A 26969-nucleotide genomic window follows, 5' to 3' on the forward strand; every position below is an offset into this window, starting at 1 on the left:
AGAACCAAGCAATGAATTCCAATCACGTCTCTAGACGTATACAATAATATTGTGGCGAGACATTATTAGGGCAAAGGGGTGAGTACAGTGGCCTCAATAGTTGTGAAATACCAACTCCATGTATGAGGGGCCGTTTAAGAAATAATTCAGACTGTCCTTACACAAACAAACTTTCACACACATTCAAACTACTGAAAACTCACATTCACATTTGTGAAATGCTCGCAAAGACACATGAGACTTTTTCACATTCACAGCCTAGAGCAGAGTACAGTACAGTAGGGTAGAGTCCTCATCAATGATGCAAACTTTTTTCCAACCTTTCAAAACTTTTCGTACAAAATGTTTTTTCGAAAATATTGTTTGAACCTCAAAAAAAAAACTTTTCAAAACCTTTATTTGAAAATATTTTTCAACTTTTACAAAACAAAATACTTGAGGACAGAAGCCTAGAACAGAGTACATGCTCTAGGCTCGAGATCAAGAACCCAACAGAGATTTAAGTTTTTCATTCTTTATACATTTAAAAAATAATTTTCTTTTTTTTCATTTATATCCAATTGAGTGTAGTTTAATTGGTAAAAATGGCAAAAAATAAACATGTGCTAAAAGGTATGGGAAAGGAATGAGGCTTTCTGGAGACTGTTGCCTTGAAAGTGGATACTCAGAGCTAGTTATTCCACAAGGTGGCGATAAATCACTACCTCAAACCTTTTTAATCTTCCCCCCCAAAATAAAACAAGCCTTGGGGTGGCACCCCGTGACGAGTAAGGGGGTTATCAGAAGGAGGAGACATTTTGCTACATTACTTTCCATGTCAATATAAACCAGCATGTGGATTGATTACCCAATGTCTGACAGGATATACAATTAAATAATAGATTGAACAAGACCCTTCATGGACACTGTATCATACATACTGGAAATAGTCAAACAGTAATTAAGTACTATTTTATTTATTCAACTATACCAATTTTACTCATGATTTATATGGTAGTAGTAAACTTTATAAAAGATGAAGGCTTCAAACTACGTGATTCGCTTAACTAAAGTAAGAAGACAGCTTTGTATGTGGCGAACAGCAGATTGTCAATAGAAATACTAAATTGTATCTATAAAACACTTTTCTGACATTCAAATTACAATACTACTTAGGCAAGTAATCTTATTAAATGAACATGGTGTACAGTCTGCAGACAGACTTTTGTTAAAAAAATTGTTTTATTTTATTCTGTCTTCTGTCATTTACAGCCACTATAGGGGCTGAAATATACCTATTTGAGAAAGCCTGACAGAAATCTTCATGTTAGCCCTAAAAACATTATTATTTGTCATGTGCTAACAGACAAAGCATCCATTATGTCAAGGAATGTACCAATTTTAGACTACACACAGGATCACATAAAGGAATTGGGTTTGGTATGGAAGAAATGAAATCCATTGAAAAACAGGAACTTGCCTATTTTCCTGGTCTGAGAATAACCGATGGGACATGACCAAATGAAATGAATAAATGTTTACCGTGAGTCCGATTTTACCATAACTGACACCCCTGGAAAGATCTGGCGGTAAGTCAGAAGACCAAAAGCAGTCCAGCAAAGACAGGAAGCAGTCCAGTGAATCTATGTCGGTTCTGGTCCATGTCACTCCGACTGGGTACTGGAGATGAGATGACAGTTTTTTAAACTGTCAAAAGTTGTAGAATTTTCAAGCATAGAGTAAGTAATCATTTATTTCTTCTTGGTAGAAAATACGTTTAAGGGTTTAGATTCATTGGTATTTGTTGCAATGTGTTGTTTGGCTATCACAATATGCAACAAAGTACTTTTTTTACATGATACAAATTTTTTTTCAGAAATCAAGCTCACCATAAGCCACAGGCCGTCGAATGACCTGTTTCAGGAGAGGGTTTCCAAGGGAGAAGGTGTAGTTGACTGCCCCACCCTGCTGCACCACAAGCTGGGTCCGCAGAGAGAGGAGACCCGGCTGCCTGGAGGAAACGGTGGTCTTAAAGTCCAGGCTGTGACCCAAGGGGTCTGTCCACTGGACCTGGGGTTCTGGGTAACCCTTGCTCTCATACACAAAGGTCACACTGTTGGGGTGGGCCTGGATGGTTAGACAAGGCTCGTTGTAGAAGGCTATGAAGAGAATAGTTACAGTATGGACGTGTGTGCGTGAGAAAGAATGAAAGGGTGTGAGAAAGAAAAAAGAAAACGCATGTTAAAAATGCTAAGAGGTTGCATTTAGAAAGTAAAAATAGTATGGGGGTCAGTAGGGGGTCAGATGGCTGAGCGGTTAGGGAATCGGGCTATTAATCAGAAGGTTGCCAGACACACACACACACACCTGTGGGTGTGTGTGTGTGTGTCTGTGTGTGTGTGTGTGTGTGTGTGTGTGTGATGGTAAAATGGCCCTGAGCAATCTCCAAGCTTCGCCCACTCAAACTAGGGAGTCAGTTGGTTGAGCGGTGAGGGAATCGGGCTAGTAATCCGAAGGTTGCCAGTTTGATTCCCGGTCATGCCAACTGACGTTGTGTCCTTGGGCAAGGCACTTCACCCTACTTGCCTCGGGGGAATGTCCCTGTACTTACTGTAAGTTGCTCTGGATAAGAGCGTCTGCTAAATGACTAAATGTAAAATGTAAATGTAACTTGCCTAAACCAGCTAAAGTGGCATAAGAGGCCTAAAACGGAGATGTACCTGGCTAAAAATAGCAGTCATAAGAAAAAGACCCTTCTCACAGTTGAGAAGAGAAGAAGAGGGGAGAGGATCAAATCAAAAAAAATTGTATAGCCCTTTTTACACGCAAGCATGTCACAGAGGGCTTCACATACGCCCATAGAACTGCCCCTCAACCAACCTAAACCCTCAAGGAGAAGGAAGAGAAGATAGGAGATAGAAGATAGGAGAAGATAAGATGACAAGAGACCCCTCCATCTTTAACCTGCGTATGTGAGCTGGACTTCGGCCCTGCCAACCCCGTCCTTGGTACTGATGGAGCAGATATACCTGCCCTCATCTTCCAGACGCACTCGCTCCAGCATGAGGGAGGCATTCCCAACTCTCAGCTCAGAATGGTACAGCCTGGTTCGGTTGTGGTACTCCCTACTTTGGCGGTCCAGTTGGTCTGTCCCATGGTAGTAGCTGTGAAGCACTCGGGAGTCCCCTTGTGTCTGCCATGTGACCACAAGCCCCGGGTCTACAGGGAGTCCCGGTTCCATGCTGGGGAACACACAGCCCAGTACAACTGGACCACCATACGCACCCACTACTGTGGACTCTGGGGTCCGCACCTGAAACGCAACTGGAGGTAGAACAAATCCGGTCATTGCTTTAACAATCCCACATACAGTGGATACAGGGGCGTTTCTAGGGGGGGGGGGCAAGGGGGGCCAGTGCCCCTGTGACAACAAACTTGGACCCCCTTGTGTCCCCCCTAAATGTTGAGTCTGAATGAAGAAAACTGCATGACAACATTTATTTTTTATGTAACTGGCCCCTGTAACAGTACAACTGGACCCAGCTTGGCCCTCCTAGTTGAAAGGGTCTGGAACCACCACCAAGTGGATACACACAATTTCAACAAGTATCCCTAAAAATTAAAAACATTTCACATGAAAGTTGTTGTCTAAGGTTGTAACCTTCGTTCATATTAAACCTTTAAGAAGGTATTTGGAATTGAGTAGACTAAATGAGGTTAAAAAAAAAACAGTTTTACTTTAACATAAGCATTTTCACAATTTACCCCCATGTGGCTCAACTTATCATCTCCGAGGCTCAATTTACCCCTTATCAGGGCAATTTGAGCCAAGACACCACTTTTTGGGGGGGGGAGTCATATTTTTTAAACAAATGATTCAATAGATCCAAAGTGATTATTACCAGGGATGCACAACATCTTGAATTATATGTACATAGTTAATTGGATACATTACTGCCATGCCCTTACCCTTGTGTTATCTTCGGGTCATTGTGACCCACCGTCGTATTGCGACAACTTTACCGCATACGAAAACAAAGTGAATCATTTTCTTTTAACCGTTGGGCTGTCTCAGACCTCCCACATTGCGATGGTTAAAAGAAAATGATTTTTATTTGTTTTTGTATTGGGTAAAATTGGGTAAACACAATGATGGTTCGTTATGAACCTTTGGGTCATGTGACCCGAAGGCAGCACAAGGGTTAAATAAAAGCGGTCTTAACATAGAGGCATAAGGTGCCTTCGACTTCATGCAGCGCCGGCGTCGCCTGCAGCCCCCTGCAGCCCGGCTGACTTGAAGCAGCCAATGGCATTCTCAACTTCAAGGCATGCAGCCGGCTGTCGGCGCCGCCGGTGCTGCATGAAGTCGAACACACCTATTGGTAGGCGGCTGCTGGGCTGCCAGTGGTCGTAGTAGGGGGGCCCCCATCCAACCTCAAAAAGAAAAAGAAAAAAGAAAAAAAGAAAAAGCCCCTTATTATCATAAAACGTTTCAAAATCATGGTAAATTGTATTAAAATTCTTAACAAATACGTTAAAACGTTGAAGTAGTAGTTAAAATGTCCAGTTCATGGTGATCTGTCGTGTCCCTACACCCCCTACTTTCACAATAAAATGGACTAGTCCGTAACGGTGCGTGGCGCGAAAGGTAAACACACAGTGACAGGAGGCTCCATGTCCCTTCGCCAACTACCAGGATGCCCGCATCCGAACATTCAGGTGATTGGCAGACAGCAGGTTGATTGGCATGTCGGACCCCGCGAACACTACTGGTAAACAACCAACTAACAGCCTAATATATTACACACGTCTTTCTGTGTGGGTCGCTACACTATTTTAGCCTCATTTTAAAATGTTGGTGACCAAAGTCTCTCCAGTTTCTGAGTACAGTACAGTGTGTGTAAGAAAGAAATGAGTTGCAATTCAGATGTAGAGACACAGTCTATTCATAGTAAATGTAGAATTTGATTAAAGTAACCCTAGTGGACCATACTAGGCCACATTGAAGAACTCAGGCTTAGGTGAATTTGAATTTCTATTTCTTATCAGCAATCATATGAATAATTGAATTAGGCCACCCCTTGGCCACCCCATATGTAAAAGTCTGGTTCCGCCATTGCCGGTGTAGGTGCGATCAGATGCACGGCTGAGCAATGTGAAATACTTTGAACCTGCTAAACAAAATACATTTCCTTTGGTAATCATAGCTGGGGTATAGCTTATTTCCTTAGAATGCGATGTCGTGGAGCAAGAATGTTGGTTCGGGTTTGTTACTATACGGTTTGAATGACGAATTTTGAGGATTTTGTGTTGAGAATAACATCTGTTATTTGGTGGTGCCTCTCATGAAAGCCGTGCATCTGATCGCACAACACTTGTCTAAGGCATGAAACTCCAGGACAGAAAATGAGTTCCACTCCGGCCCTGTCTTACCCCATCCTCCCCTAAAAGCCATCCCGTTGGCTACAGTGTGAAAACAAGTGCGATGCTGGAAAAAATAGAGTCAGTGTGTAAAAGGAAAGAAAAGCATATGATATTGTTAACCGCGTATAAAACACAATATATGGGTCCGAATAATGTTATTTAGGGATGTGAAAAGAATATCAGGTGTGCAAAATTTGAGGCAAATGACCAGACTGACTTCTGACGTGGAACATAATGACGTTGATTGTAAGAATCATCCATGATTCTTTTCGTGGATTTCAAAGTCATTGCCAAAGTTATAACATTTGAAACAGGTAATAAGAATACGATTTTACCTGAGAGTGCAACATGCAGACAACAGAAAATATGTCGATTATTCAATTTCATTATTCCTTGCTGTTTAATGGCTACCTGCACAATTCTACGCGTCGCAATGTTTCAGTGCTTTGAAAATAACTGCGTTGTTCAGTTTCGTGGCATGGGAGGAGAGATATTATAACCTCTCTCTCGCTGCCCTGCCTCCTAGAATATTTTTAACTTTACTCACTCATCAGCGGTTAGAGTTTGAATAAGTCTGTGATTTAGCTTATTTTGTCTCGAACGTTTTAGCTTGAGTATGGCTTAATTAGAATACTTGCTAGCTACACCTACAGTGCTTTTTTTTTTTATCGCAGTTTTATTTCCCCCTCCCGTTTTTACTGTATTTAAAATACAGCCTACAAATGCTTTGACCACGAATGCTTTATCATTTATTCTCTTAGAAGCCTTTTGGGCTGAAGAGAGGTAATTAAGCATTCCATGACACCCTTAATCTTGTTTTTGTTTTTTTAACCAGTTGGAGTCAAGACTTCCCTCAGTTTCTAGCTTTAGTTGTGGAAAAAGCAAGCCAGGTTAAAAAGGGTTTTAACCAAGATTAAGGGAATGCTTCATTAGTCTAGCTCTCTTCAGTAGCGTAAAGTGTAATGCAGAGCTACAGGCAACCCACATCCCTCCCTATGTGAGCATTTCCTCTATAAATGTTTATTAAATTTATAAGCCAAGGGAAACTCCCTTGGAGTTTAAGATAAATATGGAGGAAAAGGTTACCTTCAGACCAGCCTGCTGTGTATTGAATTGTGTGTTTGTGTGTGTGTTGTCACGAACCCGGTTCGGGGGGGTTGAGACAGACAAAAGGGGAACACATGCGCAAGGACTAATACTGTGGTAATTTATTAAAGAATATTAATCTAACTTAACAAAAAGTGAGGTATGTAAGTCAGTAAATCAGTGGTGTATGTGTGGGTGAGTGTCCCATAAAAGTGACACACACAGAGACACACACAGACACATGATCTTCTCTCTCTCCCGATGTCCTCTTAAAGGAGAAGAGACCACCGGGCCCAGGTCTAGCCACTTAACGGCTGAGGAGGCCATCACAGTGTGAAGGCATGTGCCCTTGCCCTGACAAGCAAAAAGCTGGGTAGAACCACATTACCACGTTCTGTTCCTTCAAACATACAAAAGTAAACACACACATAGAGGTCATGCCTTTGATTCTATCCAAGCCTTTGTCCTTACTTCCTAGTCATCAGATTCAACTTCCCCCTCTTTCCTTAAGCTTCAGTAGCCATACCCCTCTTTTTTTCCATACATAATCACTCAAAGGCAACTGGGTATGTCCCACATGAACCATGTAACCAGATAAAATCAAATGAATACATTTCAATGGAAGTCCTTGTTCCAAGTTTTCATTCATTGAGATCACGTGATCTCTTAGCAGGGTCCCACACAAAAGGCCTCTTTTCTAGAAGAGTGACTAGACCTTCCCAGCTGTGTGGGCATTTTCTGATACGTATATGGGGAGTCAGGTGGCTGAGCGGTGAGGGAATCGGGCTAGTAATCCAAAGGTTGCCAGTTCGATTCCCGGTCATGCCAACTGACGTTGTGTCCTTGGGCAAGGCACTTCACCCTACTTGCCTCGGGGGGAATGTCCCTGTACTTACTGTAAGTCGCTCTGGATAAGAGTGTCTGCTAAATGACTAAATGTAAATGTAAATATGGGAATAGGTTCCACCCTTAACTTCAGTTGGTTCCTTCCATTGTTTGACGTCAGTTACGAACTGTAGTGAAGGAGTGGTTTTTTTGTGTTGTTCGTGTGTCAGAGAAATTTAGAATGTAACGTTATATTCTGAAAATACTGGTGCTTAGCATTCCTTGTCAGTAGAGAACCCTCTCCCCACATGACCTATAGATGAAACTAGGCTTTGTCGGAAAAATTGAAGATGTAACTTTACTCAGTATAGAATTATACTGTGTTCAGCATTCCTTGTGTGCAGAGAGGCTTACCCACAAATCGGGAGTAGGTCGATGATAAATCGGTGATAAATCTTGCTTAGGGCACCAAATGTGCTAGGACCTGCATTGCTATCAGCAGGGTGTGTTTGATTACAGTGGTCTTTTCCCCAATAATGTATGCATTTCACTCAATATACAGTCAATATACAGTACCTGTATGGTTTGATATTTATATAATCTCCTTGAGATATTTAGTAACACATTGAAATATGATATAATTCAGGTAAAACATAAGAATAGATTGAAACATTAGATTAAACTTTATTGTCAGTGCACAGTAGAAGGACAGAGAAATAAAACAACATCTAACATACTATATATATTATATTAAAATATAACACATTGAGACACAACATAATGACACATGATATAATTTAAATAAAACGTTTAAATATAACATTCTCGAAACAAACAATTGTTTCCTATGGCATTGTAAAAACAGTTATTCACAAATATCACAGACACACACACAAATAAATGTGTGTGTCTGTGAGTTTGGGAAAGTCCTTCAATGGCACCTAGTGGCCAAAATGAGCACCTACCCTCTTGAATGCTCCAAGCATGCAACTATTGTACAAACGGGAGGCTGTAAAAAGGACCATTCCATTTCCTGAGGCCAGCTATTTCCCTTTGTCAACCCATTACATTCTCAGGCATGGTATGAGCCCTGCCCGTCTAGGACAGAGTTCAGAATACAGCTGCAGAGATACCAGACGTGCTTCTGATAAGTCCTTTCAACTCCCTGTGCAGATTGATAAACATAACACAGACTTTCCAACCTTCTGTGAAAAGGTAGGTTGAGAACTTTCTGTGTGTGTGTGTCTGTGTGTGTGTCTCTGTGTGTGTGTGTGTGTGTGTGTGTCGTGTGTGTGTCTCTGTGTGTGTGTGTGTCTGTGTCTCTGTGTGTGTGTCTCTGTGTGTGTGTGTCTGTGTCTCTTTGTGTGTGTCTGTGTCTCTGTGTGTGTGTGTCCGTGTCTCTGTGTGTCTGTGTGTGTGTGTCCGTGTCTCTGTGTGTCTGTGTGTGTGTGTGTCCGTGTCTCTGTGTGTCTGTGTGTGTGTGTCCGTGTCTCTGTGTGTGTGTTCTTCCCCCCTCCACTTCAATTCCTCCCTCATAACCTTCCATTCTTACATGGTCTGCCTATGCCCAGCTCCCATGCCCTCCCCACCTCTCACACACCCACCTCTGACCTTGGTTTATTGTAATCTTTCTCATTACCGTGCGACCACAGACACTCACAGCCACAGAGGAGGTGAGAGAAGACGCAAGAAGCGACCTTGAAACCCCGGACATAACGATGTCTCACTCAGGAATAAAGAGAGACCGCCCCCCTATCTCTCTCGTTCCCTCTCTTTCTCTGTCTCGCTCGCTCTCTCTTTCTCTATCTCTCTCTCCTCTAAGAGCCACAGTGGGCCTGGTACATAATTAAAACTGATATTAACTCCAGTAGGGCCATGATAAGGACAAACCTACTGCAGGCTACAGTTTTCTAAACATAACTATATGAATAAGGGTGGGAACTGTCATGAACTCCCAGAATAGATACACTGGTGCATTAGACATGGTTCCATAATTGCGTGGTGGTTAGAGGGTTTAACGAGTGTGATTTCAGTGCTTAGAGTGCTGTGAAGACACACATGACATTGACACATATAGTTGCTGTATTTTCAAGTCAGGTCTGGTGTGAACTACAATAGTGTCAGTAGGAAAAACAGAAAAACAGCTATTGGATAATATGTGAAGAGACACGTGCAGTGTTCAGTGAGTGATTCTAAACCTCTGCAGCAGACACATCAGGCTGAATCACATTTACCTGTCTGAACACAGGTGTTATGTGAGTCATGGTCTTCAGCCCTCTATCTCCCTAAAGGCACTCGTGTGTGTGTGTTTTCACTAAAGGCCAAACTAGACAAATCTGACAGGACAGTCATGACTGACCTTGAGACCCAAGCGGAGGAGCGGCCAAACCTGACAACCAATCAGGTTGCATACAAATTATTTTATTTTATTTGACATTCAGTGTTCTTTACGTTAACCCTGAAGGCGTGAGGGCTCTTTTGATGTCAACACAAACATGTAAGACAAACAGGTGTCTTGTCTAGATATTTAGTACGTTTTCATACAATTCTTGCTCTGTTGTAAAGACAGTGCATTGTTATAAATTTTATTCACAAACCTTCTCTCTGGGATTTGCAGTTTATAACCAAATCACTAACAAAAAGTGTACAAAATGATTAGCTAGTATTGAATATTCAGATATTTAAATGTGGAATGCATAAGCCAAATGTCACAAATGTCATGCTTTGGCACTGTGACAGTCTGAGAGACAACTGAACGAGAATATTGTTCTTGGGAAGTGAACAGGAAAATGCCATCTCTCCATAATTGTATATTTCTATGAATAATATTCAGTTGTATGCAGAGCAAAGAGATGATGAATAAAAAATTTGTGAATTTGTCATGAGTGTGAGAAAGAAAAGTTTAGGTGAAATGCCTTTCTCTCCTGCATTGGTGTTTAGGATTGCCTGTCATTAGGGAGCCTCAACTGTATAAACCACAAGCAACATCGTTATCTCTCTCTCTCTCTCTCTCTCTCTCTCTCTCTCTCTCTCTCTCTCTCTCTCTCTCTCTCTCTCTCTATGTCTCTCTCTCTCTCTCTCAATGTCTCTCTCTCTTTCTCTCTATGTTTCTCTCTCTCTCTGTCTCTCTCTGTCTCTCTCTCTATGTTTCTCTCTCTCTCTCCCCAAGGTATTCACAATCACCTCCAAGTCATTAGGATCATGATGTTGAGACCCCAGCCCCGCACCTGATACATGTAATCCCACACCTCTCCATCAAGCAGAACATGTTGTTCTGTACCACACACACAGACACACACACCACGATCAAAAGACAGACCTGAAAAGCATCTCACACTCTGGAAACACCCCCCTTCTTTCTGTTTTATCTCGGTAAGGAAGTAGCACCTTTGAAGTGGTTTGAGCGAAGTCTATCAGTTGCCTATCATTAAAACAGAAGCTGTGAAAAGTTTAGAAAACATTTCTTTGAAACATTCCAGGCCTCAGGGAAGAGGAGTGGAATAAGACCGGAGAGAGGTTTGGCAGTCATTAGTGTGCCCTTCCAGGAAAAAGGGTACAGAGAGAGTCCCGATCTTTGACATTTGCTGACAGGAATGTTGAAATCGCAGAGTAGCTGTAGCTGCTTCTTACAGGTTCCAAGTGCGAGACAGATGCAAATGGTGAAGTTGTGTAAAAACTCCATCCAGCACATGACCACAATACAATCAGTAACATACACCATTTTAGAGACTAAAATTGCGATAAGTTTAATGTGTGTTACGTGCACTTGAAATGCTCCATTGTGCTGCATAAGTTGTTGAAGCAAGGTCACGACTGGTCTATAAAGCATCTTTATTGCATAGTAAATATGGTTGATTATCCTGTAGTAAAACTCATTTGTAATGTATTCATTTAGCATACACTTTTATCCAAAGCAATGAATGGTACTGGGGGGAATTTGAACCTGCACATTAGTGCTCCAACCACTGTATTATGTCCTCCTCTTTCTGACCTTGTTGTGACCTTTCTGCAATGTTGAAGCTATGCATATGCAATGGTTCAGTGTGCATCAATTACATCAGATTGGGGCAGAAACAGTTTCATGAGAAGGAAGATCCAAAAATGTTAAGTGTCTTACAAAGAAATTACATATGATTATTTTACACACACACACCAACAATATCTCTCATCTAAGTCTCATTTAGTTCCTCCAGCTATCCAGTGTTGCATGAGAAAGAATTGTTATTGACATTCTCTTTCCAAGAACAACTAATAAATGACCATGCTGGTAAACATGAACATTATGTGTCACTATTTGGTTGAGATACATTGAACAACTAAACTATTGGCTGACCCATGAGATGTGTGAATAGAACTACTATCCTCATAATTTGGTGTAGAGACCCCCAGCTCATGACACATAAACATTCATCAACAATGATCCGATGGTCCAAACCCTGGTTTTGGAAGACTCAAGTCCCAACACCCACAGAATTGTGGGGCACTAACGAGCCAAAATGGAGACGTTGTTTCCTGTTGTTGTTTCCCTCTCCACTGCCTGTCTGACTTGACCACTTAATCGGAACACTTCCTTTGCAAGGTCGAGGATGGGAAGAGGAGGCAACGTGATTGAGGGCTTGCGGGGGGGGAAAGGACAGGGAGAGAGAGGAAAGGAGGATGGAGAAAGGTGTGTGGTGGGGGAGGAGGGGGGGGGGAGATGCTAAAGACCTAAGCAGGTGTGACAGCTTCCACAGAACCGAAAGGTTCCTGTAGCCTCGTAGCACTGCTAAACTGAGCGTGACCCTGCCTCTGAACCCAGACAGGGCTCTCTTCCGCCAGGGGAGAGGAAAACCGTGTACTGAGGGCAAGGCAACGGATGACACGGAACCCTTTCTGTCTCGCCTTTTCTCTCTGTCTCTTTCTCTCTCTCAAAAGCACACACATACACACACACACACTCTCAATACCAAATGCCCTTGTTGACTCCTTTGTAAGATTATTCAGGGATGGTCAGGTCAACAGAGTATGCATAGAGAGAGAGAAAGAGAGCTATCTGATAGGGACCCAACCACCTGCCAAGAAAAGTAATTCCACCTTTTATGAGCCAATTGATATTCAGCTCAGAGGCCATCCATTTTGTCAATGACAAGAGCACTCAGGACAACCTTGCAACCCCCAGCGCTAATAACATTGTAATGGTCTGAGATAGATCAACTTGAGAGCTGATAGCTAAGGAGGATGCGGTCTCCCATAAGCATTTATGGCACACGGAATTTGCCTTCATTTGTTTTGAATAGATTTGCGCTCGGGCACACATCAGGTCGATTTTAATAGTTTTCGCTGTGAAAGGTGACAGACAAATTGCTCAAAGCCTATTGTTTGTTCAAAAAGCAACGTCACTTGTTCAAAACGAAAAGAGGATTTATAAATAATTTTACAGACGGGCACATCCTCACTTTTCAGACAGTACACACATTTTATTTGCCGGGCTCATACCTGAGTCCGTACACTGGTTTACACAAGGTGTTTTTTTCATACCGTACAAATAACAAAGAGATAAAACAAAGAGAAAAAGTCATGTTTTAAATATTACATAGCCAGGTGATAATAAAACACAAAGTTGCTCTAAATGACATTATTTTCAGATGACTAATCTGTAGAGACACTTTCACTCCTCAAGCGGAAGGTAGTTTGTGCAGCCAGGGCCCTTTAATGTGTAGTTAGTGTTTAAACCACCAGGGGGCAGTATAAATCCTGAAATGAACCTCTGAACTACATCTTCTCCCACTGGCCACTCACCTCAGGGCAGAAGTTGCCGTCTAGTGCACTATTTAACCACATGGTCCACGGTCAATCAACTACTTGATCAAATCCTTACCCTATATGCTTAACTGTTAAAACCGGTTTATGTATCCCGTTCTCCCAGCTAGCATGATACACTCAATACAATCCATCCACAGTAAGTCCATTTTAATTAAGTCAGTTCTTGGAGCTAGTCCTTTCAATAGTGCCTAATCGTGATTTTAAAAAAATCTTATAAATGTTCAACAGTAACTCCATACACATGGTTGATATGCCCTTAAGATAATAGACCGCCTGTCTCTTGGCCAACTTTTATGGACTACAAAACGGCCCCACATTCCCCAGATAATCACAGACACAAACAAGAACACGATTCTCATCCCAATCCGTAAAAATCAATGCCGTGGGTGGGTCTAGTAGAAAATACTTCTGGTATGTAGGGTCAAAGCAACAAAACATTAAAATCACAGGCAAAAGTGGGCGGCGTCAGTTCAGCTAGCTTTATCCTTCTGTGCTCACTAGAAACTGCGTCTCCATTTTCCGCGAGGCGCGGCGACGGTCGAACTTGATAACGGAAACGGCAGAAGCTTCGCCAAACGTTTAGCAGCCACATGCAAAGCGAACTCTGCAAAGTGGATACCACCCAGTAGACAAAGACTTGGACTATTTTTGCTATTGTTTTTTTTCTATAGCTTTTGCATCGCCCCATCTGCAGAAACTGAATTTAAACACAATATGGAGAACGAAAGCAAGTATCTCCCCGAGCTCCTCGCGGAGAAGGACAGCCTGGACACATCGTTTACGCACGCTATGAAACTTTTATCTGCAGGTAAAATGTCTGTTTGGAGTTCTTCGACGAGGTGATTTCCCTTTGGTGGATAGTGTGTTTCTTTGTCGGTGGGTGAACAAGGCACGCCATGGTTGGATTGTGTGCGCTTGGAATGGACCTGGCGTGCACACACTGGCCCGCTAACCGCAAACAATAAACGCTTTCATAAGCGCTAACCGCAGTTGTACAGGGTGTTTGCACGTGGTGGGTAAAGCTACAGTTGATTAAAACTTCCCAGGATAACTATTTTAAAGGATATTTGTGGATGTATCGTTTGAATGGGAAAGTATTACAGTCTCTTTAGTCTGTAGCCAAGTTATTTTCTAGAAGGTGCGTAGCCTAGCAGGCGACTGCGACTAGCTCACGGGCTGCAACCGCTACTCTCTATGACCGAAGTCCCATTACCATTAGATAACGACTTATTTTTGTCCGTTCTGACCAACAGTAACCATTGTTGTATATGTGAAGAACGCGTTTCTACCACATAAACATACAATTTAGCTTACCACCGAATTCAATTTCTTCAAAGCAACTCATAATACATTTAATCAGCGATGTCGATGTACTTGTCTTTGTTTGGATATGGCGGGTAGAAGGTTGTAAGACATTGACATTGTGTGATTGTCATTGACGTTCTGTGCAAGAACTAGCTCTAATGTTACAGCGTAGCACTTAGGTCAACTCGACACGACAGTGTAAGGGCCTGACCAGCATTGTGTCTTTTAACCAATTGTGGGCAGGTCACTTCTTTCACGTCAGTAAACACCGCAACAGTGGTTCGCCTTGGAGGCATACAGCTGCCGTTGCTTTCCAGACAGACAGATGGTCCATCTAGGTTTGCCGTTCAGACAACTCCAGATGTGTACTCCATTCGTATGGATGTTGGAGGACTTTCCGATGCATTGTGACACATTATCTGAGCAGGAAATTGGGTTTTGGTAGACGTTTTTAGTCGTCACACAAATTGTATGGTTGCAGCCCTATAAAAAAAGTAGCCTACCCTTTTGATGGACAGTCATCACTTCAAGCTCTAGATGGATGGAAAAGTACACTAGGTACTTGCGACCAGCTGCAATGTGCAAATTAGTTACCGAAATGTGCTTGTTCCATGCTGAAGGGGATTTGCCGCTAGATTTTGTTCACAGGTACCTGGTTCACGGAAACAAATGACCAGTATTTGCATGCAGGCAAAGCTGATGGAACAGTAGCCTACTTGTGAACGAGTGTGTGTCACGTGTTCATACAGGACTAGAGGGGTGGCAGCAGTCAAGAGTCTTACAGCAGCTTGCTAACCTTGACTCCCAGCAGATGCCCTGCTCTGTGGTTGACAGGTTTGCATATTGCAGCCTTAGAAGTTGTCAAGGCAGGCACTGTAGAGGATTACGATGTGGGGGGGTGAACTGGTTTGGTATGATGAGATCTTGCTCACCATGGGCTTGTCATGTGTCACCTTGTATCCCACTGTGGTAAAATACGGTAGTTGTTCTCGAGATGAGTTGAAAAGGGTTACCTACGACCAGAGCTTGAAACGTGTGGCTGAAAACAACAAGACCTGTTCTCCCTTTTTCCTAGAAATCGAGAGAATCCAGAAAGGAGAGACCAAGAAAGAGGGGGAAACATACCTGGACCTTTTCACAGTCAAGAACATCAAGCTGAAAGAGCGAGTGCTGATCCCAGTCAAACAGTACCCAAAGGTGAGTCCACTCCTTCAACCCTGTCCCTTCCTCCTCATCCATACACCTTTCTACCGTTCCACAGCTTTCAGAACAAACTGCACAGAGTGGTCGGGCTAGTTTACAGTTTATTGTCGGTACATCAGTACAGTAAATGAGAGGAATATATAAAGACCTCATGTTAAGGTTTCAACAATATTCGGTAATAATATTCAACTATATATACGTTGATGGGGCCTACGATTATATATTTGAGGTGTGTGTGGTCCCTCTGAGGCACACGGAAGGATGTTTGTTCCTGTGTTATGACGTATATATCGTATCTGCTCATTCAAACCCGTGGGAATCCATCTTGAATGTAATGTCAATATTATAAAAGTAGATCATCATCCACACTCCTTTACATATCGCAGACATGGAGTATTGTGTTCTAATACCAGGGCTTTGGGCTTTGCAGGATTAAGTCGTGTCCTATTGACCAGATTACATGTGTTAAGAGGTTCAGGAAATGCAGCCCGTGACTTGAGCAGGATATCATGTTACAGAATATTGGCTTCTTATTTGGAATGCAGAACCGGGTTACTTGATGTCGTCTAAACATAACAGGATGATGTTTGAGTCAGAAGCATACAAATGTGTTGTTGAAGTGTAGGGTTAATTCAGGATACACCGGAATTTGACTATTTATTGTGTACATTTTAATTAGGGTGATGCCTCCCGAAATCTATTGAACCGTGGAAAGTAGCGATATGCGCTGTTTTGTCTAAATAATAATAAAATCGAAGAGAAAAAAAAAAAAGAAATATATAAAACGTTTTACCCCAAAATGTTGCTCTGTGGAATGCCTCCTGTACAACATCTCTCCAGACCCCTAGACACGGTCTCGTAGTGTTGGACGAGGGCAGGCGAGGGGTCCTCATGGTAACTGCCGGCCTGACTTGGCTGCATGTTGACCTGTTTTTCCAGTTCAACTTCGTGGGGAAAATCCTGGGACCGCAGGGCAACACCATCAAGCGTCTGCAGGAGGAGACGGGGGCCAAGATCTCCGTTCTGGGAAAGGGCTCCATGAGGGACAAGGCCAAGGTGAGAGACATCCTGCCTCTGTGGAGGACATGTTGAGAGGTGCGAGTTTATCCCTCACGGTGCCAGGCAAGTCACTCGCATCCCGTTCATCCACATCCATACAGTTCTGGGTGTGTGTCTGTGTGTGTATCTCTCTGTCTGTGTGTGTGTGTCTGTGTGTCTGTGTGCATGTGTGTCTGACTCTTGTGCTTCTGTCTCTGCTTCAGGAGGAAGGTCTAAGGAAAGGAGGAGAGCCCAAGTACGCCCACCTGTCCATGGACCTGCACGTGTTCATCGAGGTGTTCGCTCCTGTGCCCGAGGCCTACGTCCGCATGGCCCACGCCATGGAGGAAGTCAAGAAGTTCCTGTTTCCTGTGAGTAGAGCCGTCGAGAGGAAAGGCAAGGCCAAACTAGAGCAGGAGCAGGATGAGGTTTCTCTGGGTCTTCTGGAACGGGTGTCTTCAACCTGTATGCATTAGATGCATGCAAATGAAGAACTAGGCACTCTCTTTTGAAAACGGTTTAAAATAGCTTTTTATGCCGCGGCACAGTCATGTGAAACTAACTTAAATGGTTTGTCGGACATGTGTAGAACAGGGTGGGTGTTTACCTGGGGCCCCTCCTGTGAAGGGACAGTCATGGTGATTATGCTTCAGCAGCTTAACAAGAGGAAGTGGGTCACTTTCACGGTGTCAGCAGGGTATCTCTGTCTGTCTGCCCGTCACTAAGCCCCTCTGGTGTTAGAGGGACCATCAGGACAGACCTTTCCTTCCGGTCGTCACTCGTCCACGGCCGATTTCACCCCCCCCCCTCCTCTTACCGTAATCTCCTAATTGGAATTTACGATCTTATCTATCTGACGAAAGTTAATATGTAGTTCATCCAGGGGCTTTGTAAGAATTCCTCGGACCTAGTGTGGTGATGGCTAGTTGAATATCATTGTTGGGGTCATTCGATGTAATGACTCTGGTAGTTAACGCTTTTGGTTATAAAAAGTTTTGTCTCTTATCACTGTAGTGTACTTTGCGAAGTTCAGACCAGTGCCGTTTGAAATGAAATGATGGGTGGATTATTTTTCTGTTCCCTGGTAACCGTTGTGTTCTGTCAATGCACCTGCTGTGTTACTGGGCAGGTTGAAGTTTGCAATAGCCTGTTTCGGTATGGCATTTCCTCATAGTTTTTCAGAGACCGCTGAATAAATCAAGCTGTCGATATAAGACGATCTGTAGAAATGTCCCAGGTTGGTTTGCATTATTCCTCAGACTGGAAACGCTTAATGTGCAAACAGTGCATAAACTGCCCGGCTTGTTAGACAGTCAAAGCCCCCAAAGCTTGTGGCCATAGATTAATTCCTAATCAGACCAACACCTACCCCCCCACCCCCTCCCCTCGTGTCTTGCCACCTGACAAATTGCGAAAAGGACCCACGCGCATGTGGATCTGGAATCGGGGTTTTTCTTTTTTCTGTCTTTTTTTTTTCTACTCGTAATCATTACAGCAGTCCAAAGCCCTGCTCACAGAGAGATTTATGAAAAGAATTGATTGGGTCACAGTGCCTAACTAAAATGCTTCCCCTGAGAAGCTGGTGTTAGTGAGCCAGGAGAATGCTGCCCTGTGTATCTTTTTCCTTTTGTAGTTCCTCGTCCCCTCGCTCTAATAAGAAGGAAGGCTACAATGGACAATTAAGTCGGCTACTGAATGTGCAGGTTTCAGCCAGCATTCACACAGCATCTATGTGTGTGACGTGGGCTTTCAACTGGCAGGGTCGGCTAGACATTTGGGGAATGTGGTTTATTGACCTGCTCGGTAATTGCTTCTCTCTTTTTCTCTTGTTACTTTCCCTTCTCGCCTCTCACTCTTTCTCCCCTCCCCTCCTGTCTCTCCTCCTATTTTCTCTCTTCCTTCCTCCGGCCATTTGTGTGTGTCTCACTGTGTGATGTGTGTGATGTGTGTGATGTGTGTGATGTGTGTGATGTGTGTGATGTGTGTGTGTGTGTGTGTGTGTGTGTGTGTGCGCAGGACATGATGGATGATATCTGTCAGGAGCAGTTCATGGAGATGGGCTACCTGAACGGGGGCCAGGAACATGTTGGCCGGGGCCGTGGGGGGCCTCCGACCAGGGCTCGCGGAGGACACCCACCCACAGGAGCGCCCAGGTAAACACACACACCTCCACAGTAATACACACACACATGTACTCACCTACACAGTCTGCATACAAGTATGTCATACAGACATCTTCACATTAGTTAAAATTTCAAGTTTGTTTGCCACATGAAACGAGTAACTGGTACATTAGAATTATTTGGCCCTGCTCCTCTTAACTATCCCTATCGGTCTGTCCGATAGGGATAGTATAGTTGATCCAATAATGGATCATCTATACTTTTGATGAAAAATACAGTATTAGTAGAGAGCTACTACACTTATCGAAGATCCACATAATGAAGTCAGAATTTGAAAAAATTTAACACTAGTGACTTATTTCTCCTGACAATTGAGAACAGCCCTCGGGTAAGAATGACAGCTCAGGGTAGGAATGCTAACGTGTGTTCTGCCGCTCCTGCAGGGGAAGGGGGATGCCCCCGCGCGGAGGCGTGGCCCGCGGCGGCCCCACCAGGGGCGGACAGGCTCGGGGTGCCCCGGCGGGCCGAGGTGGACCTCCAGCGGCCCCCGCCAGAGGGGCAGCCACCCCTCGAGCCAGGCCCCCTGCGGCCGGACCCCCTCAGAGAATGCCCCCTCCTCCCCCCCATCAGCATCAACACCAGCACCCCCCGGCCGCGGACACCTACGAGGACTACGTAAGCATGAAAGTCAGGTGGCCGAGCGGTTAGGGAATCGGGCTACCAATCAGAAGGTTGCCGGTTCGATTCCCGGCCGTGAAAATTACATTGTGTCCTTGGGCAAGGCACTTCACCCTACTTGCCTCGGGGGGAATGTCCCTGTACATTCGCTCTGGATAAGAGCGACTGCTAAATGACATGGGGTGAAAATGTTGTATCGCAATACAACATTTTTACAATATGTACCGTAGAGTTATGGCAATAATTTTACAATATGACGTCCGTTTGATCCTATTGGTTGAGCTACCAGCATGCGACCTACTCTGCACCTGAGTCATGCGTGCATTCATTGCATTCACAGAAATCGCTTGAACTGAGTGAACTAAATTGTATGTACAACAAAGAAAATGATTGCAAATGTTTAATGTTTTGGAAAAAATCTGTTAATTGAATTTGTTTCATAAAAATGTTGTTCAAAATATCATGATGCGTATTGTATCGTACACCCAGTATTGTTATGCGTATCGAATCGTGAGCTGAGTGTATCGTTACACCCCTATAAATGACTAAATGTAAATGTAAAGCAACCTGGCCTGGAGGCCCTCAGATGACACGAACACGACGACACCACGGTAGCTTTGATTATCTCGTTTATGCACAAACCGGGCTTTCATTTCCGTGGCAAAGCTATTTGCGATTTGATCCTTTCGAGGATCAGGATTCAAATGTAGAAATGTTTAACGGGATGAATGCCTCACTGGTTTACCGTCGTCTCTCTCTCTGTCCCCTTTCCCATTCTTTCTCTTCTCTCCAGTCCTATGATGAAACCTACACAGAACCAGAGTATGAATCCTACGACAGCTACTACAGCCAGCCACAGGCGTGAGTGATGCCCACTGACAGCCCTACTTATCCGGGGTTCACCAGTTCCTCAGCCATAATGACTTGTCGGGATTTTCCCGCCCTTGAACTTTAATGTTCTTGGTTTGGTATTTGAAGACAAATACTTTTGCTTTGACATGAATGAATCCCTGAACATCTATCCATTGATGTACCTCTCCTCGTGTTCCCTCCCCTTCGACCCCCAGAGAGCCAGAATATTATGACTACGGACACGGGGAATCACAGGAGACCTATGATTCCTACGGTAAGAGACCGGCCACTCGTAACCTCCATCAGACTGCGTGAATGGACTATGTGTTTTTATAAATGTGTGTCTTGACCCTTTTTTGTAGCTCAAGATGACTGGAACGGGACTGCGAGGCCAGCAGGAGGGAAAGTGCCCCCAGCCAGACCTGTGAAGACCACGTACCGGGAACACCCTTATAGACAATACTGAACTGACTTCACCTAGCGGTTAACGCGTCGCCCTGACAACAGCCTGTCTACCACGGCAGATCTTGCTTTAAAGCAACCCGACAAAAAGTAATTGTTAGTTTGTGTTTTTTGTTTTTGCTATTTTCTACGCTGGACTATTCCGTGAGGAGAGAAAAAAAAAAAAAAAAACGTACAATAGCTTCAAGAACTGACCGGAGCATGTTTGAGAAGTGACGTCAAATCCTAAAATGATTTTTAGATGGTGTAGAGAAGAGAACATCTCTCTCTTTTCTTCCTTTCCCTCTTTTTCTTTTCTTATTTCCGTTCTGGTTTATTTAGCTTTTTATTCTTTCTGCCCCCATCTCTTCCTTAAGCTTTTTTGCATTGTTGAACGCAAACCTTTTTTAATGTTTGAAACGAGTCATTTCTAGTGAAGTTGGCGGCCCATTGTTCACTTTTTAGTGTCTTAAGTAAAACATTTAATTGTTTTTTTTAAAAGTCTGTTGAGGGACAGTTGCAGATTCCCATTTAGGCTACATTTCAAAATTCTGCTTAATATAGCGTAATAAAAGAACCATAAAAGTCATGTAATATAGACTTCAAAAATATTAAATTAAATGAAGGAAAACAATGTTAATGGGATTCATGACAATATATTCTTGATTTAAATTCCCATTTGTTTTAAATAGTCTTAAAAGTTGGTCAATGTAGATTTAGGCAACAATATTTGTCATTTGTACTTTTAGAGTTTTGAAATATAGCCCTAATAGACACTGTTGAGATGGACTGTCCTCATATCCTAAACTTGTGTTAAAAGTAGCTTTTAAGACTCAAACTGGAGTCAAACTGTCATTACAACAAGTTGTCATGCTAAAACAGTCAGTTCAGCACTTTACAATGGATGATCTGATTCTCTTTAACCTGCATGCACAAAGTACGCAATGAAGGATTGGGACAAAAATCTCCACATGAGTCTTTCACAATGGAGAAGGGACCCTGCATCTTAATCCAACCTCCTGTACATATTTTCAAAAACGTCCAAATTGTACTTACTCTGCCAGTAGTATCTGTACCCTCTCCATAAAATGCATTATGCTACATGTGTAAGCTTGCCTAAATAGGTAACTAAATCTGTCCAAAAGATGTTTTGCAGCAGTTTGTCAATAAAGCCTAGTTTGTTTTTTTATGAAACATAACTTTGTTTATTTTGTTTTTCTGTCATAGTAAAATTTGAAATGCCCTTTTTTAAACAACCTTCATCAGTTAGTCATAGGTGTTTTGCTTTGTTTCTCCTTCCAAAAAAACTCCCACATTTTAAATCTAAATGAATGCATTACAGCCTGACTACGTTAACCCTTACTAAATGATGTTTGATGGATTTTTTTTAAAAGAGCACAACTTATTCTTTCTCTCTCTTTCTATACTTTTTAAAAAAGGACCCAGAGGTAAGACCTCTAAAATAACCTGGATAGCTTCCTAATGTCTATAGAGTTCTAAAGCATTGAGTGCCTGGGTATGTATAAGACTTTTTCAATCCTCTTACCTGTGGTCATAATTAATGAGAAATGTTATTGTTAGCGTCTGGAAAATTAACTGAATTCAAACCACTATTCTAGCGCAGGTTTCACAGTACGATGTTTTCATGTCGCGGTTGCCGTGGCGCGACGGTGCCCTTTAGTAGTGACAGAGTAATGCAGTGCACTGGAGAGGATGGGTATAACCTAGAGCACTCCAGTGTAAAGGTAACCCTAACCCTAAATGTGTTAATTTGGCAGTGTGTTTATCCATTTGACATAAACTTGATGGTAAATGCGTGCAATTCAGTCAAAAGTTTTAGTTTTTTTTAAAAGACAACTCGACCGACAAGAAAAACGTAACTTCCAATACCTATGCAGTAGTGGATTTTATTTAATAAAAATATTTTTTTTCTGTGTACTAACAAAATATATAAGAACAGTGTTAATGCAGCTAAAAATGAGCAAAGCCAAATCTATTTTAATATCTTAAGAACAGTCGAGCTGCTGTTACCTTTCCTTTGCAATATTTGTGTAAACGTTTCAGACTAATATTGGACGTGTCGACCCCCTATGAAGTTACCCTCAAGAGAACTCGCATGACTGCTTTTGTAGAATTTGCATGTGTGTGACCTCGCTGACCCGTTGTGGTTTCTCAGAAGACTGACTGTGCATTCTCTTACCTCTAGGCAGAGCTAGCGCTCACCAGAGTGACTGGACATGAAAAGACCAGTCATGAGGACACACCCAAGTTGGAGCCTCAGGTAGGAGTTGCTTGTTCACTCTCTCAGAATCAAACAAGGAATTTACTGTGGCAGGAAGGTGGATAGTTGTTTCCCTGGAGTTGAGGAGTTTGTCCCTCCCTGGTCAGAGAACTCTGACCGTGGCAGTGAGACATTTAGTCATTTAGCAGACGCTCTTATCCAGAGCGACTTACAGTAAGTACAGGGACATTCCCCCGAGGCAAGTAGGGTGAAGTGCCTTGCCCAAAGACACAACGTCATTTTGGACGGCCGGGAATCTAACTGGCAACCTTCAGATTACTAGCCCGATTCCCTAACCACTCAGCCACCTGACCCCCCTCAAGACACTGAGTTACTAGACAAAACAGAGCGACCAGCCATGGCTGCCGTTTGCGGCGCCATCTTGGATCTAGGGAGCTAGAGCCCACTTTTGGGGCTTTTTCGTAACAGATTTATGCTTCCGCTAGTGTGACGGTGTGAGTGAACCGTTGTTTCGCTTGTTCCCTCCACCCTGCAGTGACACCCCCGCACTCTGGGACTGGACGGAAAGCTGTCAGGCCTCCCCAGTGACGAACCGTCCCAGAAAGGAGCACCGTTCGTTGGGGAGAGAAGGGTATGGATAGAGGGCGTACCGCCAGGAAAACAAGGGAGGCCTGGAAGAGTAGGAGCCCGCTGTAGAAGAGATGTGGATGGAAATAGAAAGGCCGGAATGTTCCAGATTGATCACCCATGGACCTTTCACACAGTGAATACCTGTGTTTGATTTATTTGAATGTTCAAGTTTTACTTTAATGTACCGATCCTTAGTGGATTATTTCAGGAAAGGTCAATACTACCCTGAAACACCTTTATATTTAGAAAAACACATGTTCTGATGAATTGTAGCTCTTTAGCTACCTGCGAACTTGAATGTGTACTCGTCCTTGTGTACTGGTAGATGAAATGTTTTCTGCAAGCTAAGCTGTATCTTCCACGTATGACTCATGCATAAAATGTTCTTTGTGTTACGTTCCTAAGTACCCAGTTTTGTTTTGGTGGCGGCTCGTTTGTCTCCATGCATAATTGCCATGCTGCATTACATGCTTTGCATGTGAACAAAATATGCCCTAGAAGAGAATCAGTATCTGCTATGCTTAAATTCACTGCTGCTTTGGCACGTTGAAAATCACCCTGGCTTACAAGTGTGCATGTGTGCACACACACACACTAACCTTAGCACAACACAGACGATGCAGCCCTGTGGATATCAAATGCTAATGTGAAACTCATTTGCATATCTCCCCCTGCCCCAACAAAACAAAAAATGTGCAAAGCTTTGGTACCAAATGTTGGCTTTCTCCCACAAGCCTGACCGCCAAATATGAGAATCTAGCTATGAGGAACAGGAATGTTTGCACGATAGACATTTTGACAGAGAGGGTGATGGATGTCCATAGCACATTCCTCTTTAAACCATATCTAAACCTTTCCTTTCCAAACAATGGCATCCCCAGCATAGTCTGGTATTACCGTGCAGCACACACAACACTAATCACTCAGACCTTTCATGCCGAGTTTAATCAGCATTAGCCAATACTTGAGCCCGTATTTACTAGCGTAAAGGAGGACGGCCTTGGACAGGGACGATAATGGAGGGAGAGCTTAGTCCCTCACGGGGTTGCATGCAAATGTGAGGACGACAAAGTCAGCTGAACGATGTGAAATGTATTTGTGTTATTCTGATTCTGAACACAAGTGTTCAGTTCGATCATTTTGTTTCATATAGCCTCTCTTTATTGAATACAATGTATACAAGCCGAATGGATTAAATAAATGAATCATGGAGGCAACATCCATAGCCTGTGTGTTTTGTTTCTCTGGTGTCATGATTCTGGGTCGGTAGTCGGTACCATATCCAGCTGGAGTTACTTAAAGCTATGAGCCCATGCCTCCCCGTGTAGCGAAGCTGTCTGGTGGGGTTTCACACTGGCTCAGGCGGTCTCGATGACAGAGAGGACGTGGGTGGAGGGTTGAGCCGTGGGAAGGTGGGAATGGATGAGAGACAGAAAATCAGGCCCAGCGAGTGGGCTATGAGCAGGGGCGGATGTGTGAACATGCTGAGAGGTGTGTGAGAAAGAGATGCCAGAGTCGGATGTGTCAAAAAAGAATAGTGTGACAGTTGGCAGCTGGGTTGTCTTGTTCCTGACAACAATAATGGATGTTGTGAAAATGGGGGGGGGGGGGGGGGGGGGGGGAATGAATAGTTTCAGATTTACCACAATTTCAATTTACTGTAGGCCTAATCATCTTACAGAAACGTTGTATGCTGTTTAACAGGTTACATTTAGGCCTACACGGTAGGCAGTGAAGTAGTCTCGCACATCACTGAGGGCAAAAAACACGATTGCCTCGTAAAATCGGCCATTACCTCCCCCTGACAAAGCTTTGTTTGAAACGAAAGAATTCAAAGCGCATATTTTTTTTTTTTACTTTGTAAGTATTATGTGTCACGCTAAATTACTTCCTTTAGAGACCAGATGACAGATGTATTCATTAACAATATGTCGCTGCTCTAGGCTACCTTGTATTGGAATCTCAAGCAACAGGTTTTGCCACTTAGTAGAGACAAGATTTCTAAACACACTTAACCTTCTAGAAGTTAAACAATAGGCTCCTGGAATCTGGAATAGTGAATAATGAAATAGAGGAAACCATATCTGTGGAGTAAACTACGAATGCACCGATCGTTTGACCGAACATTTATAGGCCTATCGGCCAATATTTAGCTTGTTGACTGCCATCGGCAATTAAGATGGCATTCACCGATGGCAACAGAGAGGTGCGCACGTATGTTTGACATGTTTGTATGATTTTATTTGAATGTGTCCTTATCATTCAAACATAAGTTTATTCCTGGAAATTCGAATGTGCCACGTGCTCTTAAAAAGGTCCGCATTCAGCAATCTTCAGATCGACCTGGGAAGCAATGTAGATTTGTGTATATTTATTACATTTAACTTTTTTCCATATTACGAAAGTTAGCCACTGCTATTAACAAACGTATCGCTTCTGTTAAGAAAACCGACAATAGAAATACAATTCGACGTTCGACTTTGGGTAAGTTAAATATCTATTTATCTGTAGCCTTTAGGAAAGGGAATATCGTCGAGCATGTTCATGTTTTTTCTGTTGCTGTTATGTGCTAAACATGCAGATAATTCACAACCATGCGTTTGTGTGCCTAGCTAAAACAGTTGTTAACCTAGTTGCTAGCTGCTAGTTAGCCAACTACGTCGTTAGGTAGCTAGCGCAGTAGCTCCAAGAGGGCGTTCCACGTATACGAGGGCGTTCCCATGTGTCCGTTTTTTGGAAAACGGAGTAGTATAATTCGGCCTTAACTCCACATTTCAGTGCGACAAAGTTTTGGCGCTTTGCACATGCTTTCAGGAACTCATTTCACACGTAGGCCTATATACTGAGAAGCAAATCATGGAATTTTCTTTACAGGACTTTTCAGTATTTGCTATTGGAGTTCCGTGAGAAGAAGCAGGGAATGTTTATAAACTATAAATATTAGTTATTAAACTGTATATTTAGCCTAATTAAAAGGCTTCACCAGTTATCCAGAAATAGTTGCTTCCATGAGGAAGCAAGGGTTAACCCTTGCTTCCTCATGGATATGCCGTCTCCACGGTAACTTCTGATACCAATATAGGCCACCTATAAAAAGTAGAAGAGTGGAAGTTTGGTGCTGAAGAAAAAACTGTGTGTGTGTGCAAGTGTGTTACTAATTAAAGAGTTAGCTCAAGGAGGCGATTGTGTTTGTGTGTGTTGAGCATGAGAGTGTGTCTGGGTATCTGTGTAGGAGGATTACTGGGAAATGTCATACCTGTCTTGTTTCCCAAATAACATTTATCAAATCTCTGGATCACATTTAAAGAGCAGCATAGCCATCTTTTAGTGTAGTTTACGAT

At 43.0% G+C, this 26969-nt stretch overlaps 2 protein-coding genes across 5 annotated transcripts; one reads left to right on the plus strand and one right to left on the minus strand.

The window, feature by feature from the left end:
- Positions 1 to 399: 399 nt before the first annotated feature.
- LOC136962176 (CD276 antigen-like) lies at positions 400 to 5839 on the minus strand. 2 transcript variants are annotated; one of them, XM_067255859.1, is made up of 4 exons: positions 5739 to 5839; positions 2944 to 3303; positions 1869 to 2138; positions 400 to 1659 (listed from the first exon to the last, which is right to left on the minus strand). In XM_067255859.1, exons 1-4 carry the CDS (start codon positions 5788 to 5790, stop codon positions 1574 to 1576), a joined length of 768 nt encoding a protein of 255 aa, XP_067111960.1. In that variant the 5' UTR covers positions 5791 to 5839; the 3' UTR covers positions 400 to 1573. The 2 variants fall into 2 exon arrangements, with proteins under 2 accessions (XP_067111960.1, XP_067111961.1); XM_067255860.1 differs by having other exon boundaries at positions 400 to 1686.
- Positions 5840 to 13650: 7811 nt separating this feature from the next.
- On the plus strand, positions 13651 to 24835 carry khdrbs1b (KH domain containing, RNA binding, signal transduction associated 1b). 3 transcript variants are annotated; one of them, XR_010878886.1, is made up of 11 exons: positions 13651 to 13924; positions 15497 to 15618; positions 16564 to 16680; positions 16887 to 17033; positions 18679 to 18815; positions 19229 to 19460; positions 20257 to 20324; positions 20531 to 20589; positions 20678 to 20867; positions 22963 to 23037; positions 23534 to 24835. XR_010878886.1 is itself a non-coding variant. In XM_067255858.1 (9 exons), exons 1-9 carry the CDS (start codon positions 13831 to 13833, stop codon positions 20779 to 20781), a joined length of 1080 nt encoding a protein of 359 aa, XP_067111959.1. In that variant the 5' UTR covers positions 13651 to 13830; the 3' UTR covers positions 20782 to 21955. The 3 variants fall into 3 exon arrangements, 1 of the variants encoding a protein (XP_067111959.1); XR_010878887.1 differs by lacking the exons at positions 22963 to 23037; positions 23534 to 24835 and adding an exon at positions 22196 to 22374; XM_067255858.1 differs by lacking the exons at positions 22963 to 23037; positions 23534 to 24835 and having other exon boundaries at positions 20678 to 21955.
- Positions 24836 to 26969: the final 2134 nt, after the last annotated feature.

This window comes from Osmerus mordax, chromosome 18, assembly GCF_038355195.1.
Source record: "Osmerus mordax isolate fOsmMor3 chromosome 18, fOsmMor3.pri, whole genome shotgun sequence".
NCBI lineage: Eukaryota > Metazoa > Chordata > Actinopteri > Osmeriformes > Osmeridae > Osmerus > Osmerus mordax.